This window comes from Gobio gobio (assembly GCF_949357685.1).
Source record: "Gobio gobio genome assembly, chromosome: 5".
NCBI classification, from domain to species: Eukaryota; Metazoa; Chordata; class Actinopteri; order Cypriniformes; family Gobionidae; genus Gobio; species Gobio gobio.
Window position 1 is genome coordinate 59,544,111 of NC_137101.1, and position 8,628 is coordinate 59,552,738.

Genomic DNA, 8,628 nt, shown 5'->3' on the forward strand with positions numbered 1-8,628 from the left:
CAAATCTTTATGGTTGGACCGAATGTTATCTTGGATAAAATCCCTCGACTTGACACGACAAGTTCTTCTGCGGACATCGATCTCATTGGGATCGCCCAAAACAACGATAAAAGTATGTGAAATATTTTAGTTTGATTGAATTAAAAAAAATGTAGAAAGAGATGTCATACCATCACCACTAAACCTCATTTACTTACTTTTTTAAATGTTGTTTTATCACAGTATTACATGTAAGCTTCTGTTTCTGTCACACAGGATCAGCGGCTGTGGCTTTCATGAGTTATAACACAATGGAGAATCTACTTAAGCCCGACTTCTTCAACACATCAAATGACACGGTTAAAACCATGATGTCCACTGTGATCTCAGCTACTCTTCTCAGAACCACCAACACTAAACTCACCAAACCAGTCAACTTCACCCTCAAACACATCAGAGTGAGAGACCAACCTGAGATCTGATGAACATCTGAAAACATCTAATATTCAGTGTTGTAATATTTTCTGCATGTTCTTTCTTCTTTTTGCAGGAGTTCGACCCCAGCGGATCTCTCTCTTGTGTGTACTGGAATGTCAGTGAGTGGATTGTAGATGGATGTTCTATTTTAAAGACCAACAGCGGATACACTGTGTGTTCCTGTGTTCATCTGTCGACATTCGCTCTCATACAAACCAGCAGCCGCCCATCAGAGGTATGAAAAAGAACAAGTTAAACCTCCTCAAAAGATTGAAGCATTGATTGAACACACTAGCAGAATTCAAATGCAATCTACAGTGGATGGTCAACATTCATAGTGGCCATTCAAGAACAGCACAGATTTGGCCCTTATGTACTCTGACATGTTTTCTCAGAGAAATCCACCGCTGGACAAGTTGACTTTGGTGTTTGTGATCGTGGGAGTGGTGTTCTTCAGTGTGGCCCTTTTGATCTTTGCCCTTTGTTGGTGGAGTCGTATGCGTGGTTGGATATGTGGGCACTCTGGTGTCAGGCTGGTTCCTGAAGGCTATGTCAGGGAACTGTGAGTCATTTTTTAGTTTTATTTATTTATTTATTCATTTTTTTAAATGTGTTTAAAAGTGTTAGCTTTAGGCTATTTCTGCTGTCTGATAAAGATACAATGTATTTGACTGGATTGTGCATTGCGTTCTAAACTGCCATTAGGCAGTGAAGCCACTGTAAGTGTTCGAGCGGCCATCTTACTATTCCCTACCAGCAGAGGGCATGATTGACTTACAGCCAAAACATTGACCTAAAATCACCCGATTTGCAGCGTCTCATTCTCACAGGAATAGTTTTATGATATACGTATGTGAATTAATTGTTACTTCAGATGTTATCTGTAATGTTAATGGTCTTTTCAGAGAGGATAAGTCATATATTGAAATCGTTAATGTGGGTGTGTCTGTTGCACACTGCCGACACAGGTAAATGACTAAACACAAAATATATTGCTTTATGTACATAATTTTGCAGGAAATATTAAACATGTACATATATGGGGGTTTAGTTGCAGAAATATATTTAATCATATTATTAAATAATATGAAATATTCAAGCCTCTGTTACTTAAATTGCACTATATTCTATTAAAGGGGTCATGAACTGGCTTTTTGAAATTTTTATACTGTTGTCTGAGGTCAACTTATTACGTTTGCGTGGTTTTTTACATTAAAAACGTCATAATGAATAAGTAATAGACTATTTTCTCTCCTGGTTTTGAGCCTCTCTCCTGAAATGCTCTGTTTTTATGGGCGTGCCGCATTGAAGACCTGGAATGGAAGTAAACGCCCACTGCAATTATTGGATAACAGTTTTGCATAATAATGAGTTTTGGCTCCCCCGTCAGTACATGTAGGGAATTGTTTTGAAAACTTCCAATGTGGAGAAACGGCAACCGGAATCCGCCCACAGGGCTCACAAAATGTCTTTATCAAACAAACACAATTATTTATCTCTCATCTACCTGCAACTGATATGAATGTTATTTTTTATAACTTGGCCCACCCAATCGGTGGATATAAGCACGAACCGTGCATCACACACACACACACACACACGATCGACCAGAAGGACGCATACTTTCATGTCTCGATTCTCCCTCGCCACAGACCGTTTCTACGTTTTGCATTCGACGGACGAGCATATCAGTACAAAGTCCTGCCCTTCGGGCTCTCCCTGTCGCCCCGTGTCTTTACGAAAGTCGCGGAGGCAGCCATTGCTCCCATGAGAGAGCATGGTGTTCGCCTTCTCAACTATCTCGATGACTGGCTGATCCTTGCCCAGTCACGGGATCAGTTGTGCGAACACAGGGACATGGTGCTTCGGCACCTCAGCCAGTTGGGTCTTCGGGTCAACTGGGAGAAGAGCAAACTCTGTCCCACACAGAGGATCTCTTTTCTCGGGATGGAGATCGACTCGGTCGCCATGACAGCGCGCCTCACCGAGGAGCGCGTCCAGTCAGTGTTGAACTGCTTGAATTCGTTCAAACGCAGCACAGTGGTACCACTGAAACATTTTCAGAGGCTCCTGGGGCATATGGCATCCGCAGCCACAGTAACGCTGCTAGGGTTGCTTCATATGAGACCGCTTCAACGCTGACTACACGACCGAGTCCCGAGATGGGCGTGGCACAGCGGGTCCCTCCGTGTCCACGTGATGTCGAGATGCCGCCAAACCTTCAGCCCGTGGTCGGACCCCTCATTTCTACGGGCAGGAGTGCCTCTAGAACAAGTGTCCAGACATTCTGTTGTCTCCACGAATGCCTCATCCACCGGCTGGGGTGCCACGTACAACGGGCTTGCAGTTTCGGGTCTGTGGACGGGGCCCCAACTGCAATGGCACATCAATTGCCTGGACTTGCTGGCAGTTCGTCTTGCTCTCAGCCACTTCAAAACGCCGCTCAAATTCAAGCACGATCTGGTCCGGACGGACAGTACTGCGGGTGCTGTCAAACAGGGTGGTCTACACTCCCGCCACATGTCCCAACTCGCCTGCCATCTCCTCCTGTGGAGTCAGAAGCTTCTAAGGTCCCTTGCCGGTTCTCCCCGAAGAGTGGAGACTCCACCCCCAGGTAGTCCAGCTGATCTGGAGTCGCTTTGGGGCTGCACAGATCGATCTGTTTTCCACCCCAGAGACGACCCACTGCCAGTTTTTTTATTCCCTGACCGAGGGGACCCTCGGCACAGATGCCCTGGCACACAGCTGGCCCCGGGGCCTACGCAAATATGCGTTTCCTCCAGTGAGCTTTCTCGCACAGACACTGTGCATGGTCAGGGAGGACGAGGAGCAGCTCCTCTTAGTCGCTCCGTATTCGCCCAACAGGACTTGGTTCCCGGAACTAGTGCTCCTCGCAACAGCACCTCCTTGGCCCATTTCTCTGAGGAAGGACCTCCTGACTCAGAGACGAGGCACCCTATGGCACCCGCGTCCAGACCTCTGGAAACTCCATGTCTGGGACGCAGAGGTTCTAGGTGACTTACCACAGGCTCTGGTAGACACCATCACTTCCTCCAGACCCCCCTCTACGAGACGTCTGTATGCGCTGAAGTGGAACCTATTTGTCGATTGGTGCTCTTCTCGCCGAGAAGATCCCCGAAAGTATTCGATCGGATCTGTGCTTTCTTTCCTTCTAGATGGGTTGGAGCGAAGGCTGTCTCCCTCCACCCTCAAGGTGTATGTTGCCGCTATTGCCGCGAATCACGATATGGTTAATGGAGAATCCTTAGGTAAGCACGATCTGATTGTCAGGTTCCTGAGGAGGTTGAGGAGACTAAATCCGCCTCGCCCTCCCTCTACACCTTCTTGGGACTTAACTCTGGTGCTGACCGCACTGCAGAGAGCGCCCTTTCAGCCTTTGCAGTCAGCTGAGCTGAAAATCCTGTCTCTAAAGACGATACTCCTGATTGCGTTGGCCTCTGTCAAGAGGGTAGGGGACCTTCAGGCATTTTTGGTCGACGAATCATGCCTGGAATTCGGGCCAGGCAACTCTCAGGTAACCCTGAGACCCCGGCCCGGATATGTGCCCAGGGTTCCCACTACTCCCTTTCGGGACCAAGTGGTGAGCCTGCAAGCCCTGCCCTCGGAGGAGGCAGACCCAGCCCTGGCTTTTATCTGTCCAGTTCACACCCTGTGCATCTATGCAGACAGAACACAAAGCTTTACGACCTCAGAGGAGCTCTTCGTCTGTTACAGAGGCCAGCAGAAGGGAAAGGCTGTCTCCAAGCAGAGGATGGCCCACTGGATAGTGGATGCCATTGTCTTGGCATATGAATCCCAAGACGTGCCCTGCCCGCTCGGGTTAAGAGCCCACTCCACTAGGGGTGTTGCTTCTTCCTGGGCCTTGGCTCGTGGAGCCTCGCTGACAGATATTTGTAGAGCTGCGGGCTGGGCGACACCTAACACGTTCTTATAGCTTTTTAGAGATTTTATAGCTTTCGTGTGGAACCGGTTGCTTCTCGTGTGCTCGCTTCCCATAGTCAGCAACACTGAAGTACCCATTCTAGTGTCGGCTTGCTGCGCCATTCCTTCCCCATGGAATGGATAGTGCGCTTATTTCTCCAGTCGAGTTCCCCAGGAAACGGCGAACCCTGTTGAGTCCTCCGCAACCCGCGGCAGTCGGATGTGGCGGAGCGTCCAACGCCAGGTCTGTGGCTTCCGCAGCGTCCCTCCGGAGCACGCTTTCCCAGCGTTATCCAATAGTCTGACGGGGTCTGAGGGGCTCTTCGCTGGGCGCTGGAAGTGGTAGTAACTGTGGCATTTTCCAAAGGGATCCCAATTCGTCGGTACAACTGACGTACGTCGAACGTGACGACTGAAATGGAACGTCTCGGTTACGTATGGTAACCCTCGTTCCCTGAAGGAGGGAACGGAGACGTACGTCCCGTCGCCACAGTTGCTGTACCATCACTGCAGCTCCTCAGTGAAAAACGTCAGTGCTTTGCTCTCGCTTCTTGTTTATACCCGCGGCGCGAGGCAGAGCGCGAGATGCAAATCTTGCACGCCATTGGCCCGTTCTCTATATCTCGAAGCTGATAGGGGCTCTCTGAAGTAATCCCCAATTGTACATCTCCGTTTCCACCTTCGGGTAACGAGGGTTACCATACGTAACCTAGACGTTTTTGTGAAGTAATTTTAAAATATTGTTATTGTTAAACGGCTTGTGATTTACAGAGGTTACTGTTTTCATTGCTTGTTTTTTTTTTTTTGGGGGGGGGGTGAATTGTATTAAAACCAGACCAAAAATCGTAATAATCAAACTAAATCATAATAATGATTAATGTTAATAATAATATTGCCCACAACGACAACAAGAACTTTCAAAAATATATTGTCCCAATTTTTAATTAATAGATAATAACAAATGAGATTTTAGTGGTATTTTGACCACTCGAATAGGAAATGTCCCGTTATCATTTCAGAAATCTGGTCACCTTACGCTGATGTCAAGGGTTGGCACATTCTGAGATCAATCGTTTGCCGGGCCTGGTGTCAATAAAAGGTTTTCTTTGACTAACAAGGAAGTTTTCAGCTCCAAAACTTACAGGATATTCTTATATTACCATGACCTTTTATATATCAAAGGCTGAATGAAAAGTTGATTTCTCAATTCATCACTCCTTTAATATTCAAAGTTTACCATACATCATCTTGTAAATAAAGCAGTCATCATTATTTCTCTAAGTCTTAAGTCTAAGTGTCTTTTATTTCCTGATTGAGCAACATTTATTTAAAACTCTTCAGGACAAAATCTATGCCGCTTTACTATATGTTGTTTTTAAGGTAAACAGGTCAATTTAGCTCAAAGGCTGAAGAACTGAAAAGTGAAAGTGAGGAAAGATTGAGTTTTAAGAGAGTGAAATGATGAAATCCCAAGTTTCTAGCAATAAATGCACTTTAGAAGACATGACCTGAATGAACCATTAATTCATTAAATCATTAATTTAATTAATTCATTAAATAATTAATTTAACACTTAAACAAGAAACCATTTATATGCTTAGGACGTTTGCATTGGAAGAATATGCATTGTAAGAATATACAGGGAGACGTCAGATAGGCTATAAAAACGGTCTCAGTAAAATCATATAATTTCCTAATAATTCAATACATGTGCAAACCAGTTCTCTATATTGATCAGCGGGTCAGACGTCACTCGTTTTACCACCATATTCCATGAGAAGTCTGGATATTTAAGGCTATTATAGTTTTCTTTCACAGCGGTCCTGTTCTTTTTTGGCTGAATGTACTAAGAGTCAAAAATTCAAACAAGACAACATGTTTTTGAAGTCCTTTCCAACTCTAAGCTTTTAAAACTACCTTCAACTTTTAGGCCCAGCTGTCACAATAACATTTTTAAAATCTTTTCTTAATTTTGTCCTCAGTAATGATTCCATTTTATCATAGGACAACAATTTCACACACAATTTTGAAACACCTTTTTTTTTTACCTGTTTATTATAAACAAATTCCTGTGTGGTTCATGAGTTTCAGAGGTTAAATTGATGTCATGAAGTCACTAATTTCCTCATTCTTGTCCAGGTCAAGCAGCAATACAGGAAGTGCTTCGGATGTCTTTGCTGTGGACTCAAACCCAACAACATCAAAAGTGTCCCAAGAAAAACATTGCAACATCACGTTAAACCTAGAACGCAAGGACCAAAATATATACACAGATGCATAAAGGAAAGTAAAAATGAATGGTTCTTGAATGCCATTTTAGCATTATCATGTGAGCAATAAGGTGCGTTGTGTGGTTTCCCTTCTTGCTTATGAATAGTAAAATATCTATTGGATGTGAACTTCAAAATCTTGGTAATAGTTGTAGGTCATCTTGGTACTTTTGTTTTTGGTCTAATGTTATATGAATACTGTGAATTCAGACATATACAGTACATATTACTCATTTATAAAGTAAGGAGATATGTGTATTCACACACAGGGTTGGTGTCCAAGCAAAGAAGTCACCACAGGTTTTTAAGTAATCCAAAGTTTCTAGAAAATAAATTGTATTATTGACATAAATGTATCCTTAAAAATAATCAAAATTCCATAGGAAATGAATACGGGTCAGTTTGACCCCTTTTATGCATTCTTGTGGTAGTGATATAGAAATGATCAAAAAAGTTTTTTTTTTTTTTTTTAAGGATTCATGGGATATCAAATACATTTAAATCGATGGAATATATTTAAAAATCAGAGCATGCCGGGCCGATTTGATTGGTTCAGGAAACAAAAAGGACCATTATTATAGAGGTGATATATGAAATGGCAGAATCAATGTTATTGGATGTTAAATATCAAATGGCCTATTCACCCTGCAGCATTTGGTGGTACAATTGGTGACAACAAGAGCTGACCAATGCCCACAGGGGCAACACACGGATCCGACAAACTTGACAAAGTTGCTGTCGTCATCTGTTGTTTCAGTGTGAATTGGCCTACAGTCTAAGCTTCTTTCTGCAAATAATATTAAAACATGTTATAATTTTCTTAATATTGGTAATACTACTGATGTAAATTAAATAACTCTCATTTAAGCACTCACTTTTTCCCTCCACCAAAGAAAATAAATTATGTTTACAGGCTAACTCTAATAGTTTTTGTTTACTTAATATAAAATCAGAATATGGAATAATTGCTTTCAAAAAACAAAAAGTACTTGCCATGCCTACATGGTAAATGGAAAAAATGTAATTGTATAGTAGCATGAAACTGGTAAACTACAATTATATTTTACTGTTTTAACTGTTTAATAATAATATTTTATTTTGTCAAGCTCAGAAAGCCATACAAATTAGGTGATCATTCCTTTGTAAAAACATGTTATATTATTTTATAGCTGTTAATACTATCGATGTAACTATTTTATTTTGTCTTTTTTTTTTACTTTTTAAAAATATTTTTTACAGATTCCTCTGAATAATCAAACTTAAATAATAAAAATTATCCTAAAAACTATTTAATGTTTAACTGGTTAAGGGAAATAAATGAATTTACACTGTATGGAATCATAGTTGTCTAGTTGTAAAGTTATGCATTTGTTATCATTGTTATATTTTTATTTGTCGAGCTCAGAAAGCTGTTTTTTCTGTAAGGATCCATTACTTTAAATGTTAATATGCCTCATGAAAAATATGTAATTTTTGTTACAACATATCTTAATAAAAAAAACAATATTATAAAAATGTGTTCTAAATGTTTTTTCAGGTGCCGCAAACAAACAAAAAACTGACTCTGATTTGAAAGACATACCCTATAAATATGAAATGCTAAATAAAGCCATCTTCCACAGGATTTCTGCTTTTAAATGCAACATTAATAACCCTAAATGTGATGATACATGGCACAACTTTTTGAGCAATGTTGCTGTGAGCACTTTCCTACTGAGAATGGGCAAGAAAGTCTGAATATCCAGATATAAATGTGTTGCCCATTCTGAATGGGAAAGTGCCCACAGCAACATCGCTCAGCAAAATTTACTTTTTTAGGACTTGTTTTGTTTTTACAACAGAAGTCAATAATCAGAGTTTAAGGAATGGATGAGACTTGAAATGTCCATCTTATTGAGGAAGTTAAGAAGGGAGTGTTGGGATTAATCATGATGGGTTGCACTAACCCTTACGGAAAGAA

The 8,628-nt window shown here is 41.7% G+C and overlaps 1 protein-coding gene across 1 annotated transcript; it reads left to right on the forward strand.

Annotated features, from left to right (window-relative positions):
• Positions 1-261: 261 nt before the first annotated feature.
• Positions 262-8,158, forward strand: LOC307127092 (adhesion G protein-coupled receptor E3-like). Its single transcript, XM_079818085.1, has 4 exons — positions 262-437; positions 530-691; positions 852-1,018; positions 6,538-8,158. Exons 1-4 carry the CDS (start codon positions 276-278, stop codon positions 6,677-6,679), a joined length of 633 nt encoding a protein of 210 aa, XP_079674211.1. The 5' UTR covers positions 262-275; the 3' UTR covers positions 6,680-8,158.
• Positions 8,159-8,628: the final 470 nt, after the last annotated feature.

Coding starts and splice junctions, on each gene's coding strand:
- LOC307127092 (XM_079818085.1), top strand. CDS start 276: ATGAGTTATAACACAATGGAGAATCTACTTAAGCCCGACTTCTTCAAC. Junction 438..529: donor TCACCCTCAAACACATCAGA/GTGAGAGACCAA, acceptor TTCTTTTTGCAG/GAGTTCGACCCCAGCGGATC. Junction 692..851: donor CCAGCAGCCGCCCATCAGAG/GTATGAAAAAGA, acceptor ATGTTTTCTCAG/AGAAATCCACCGCTGGACAA.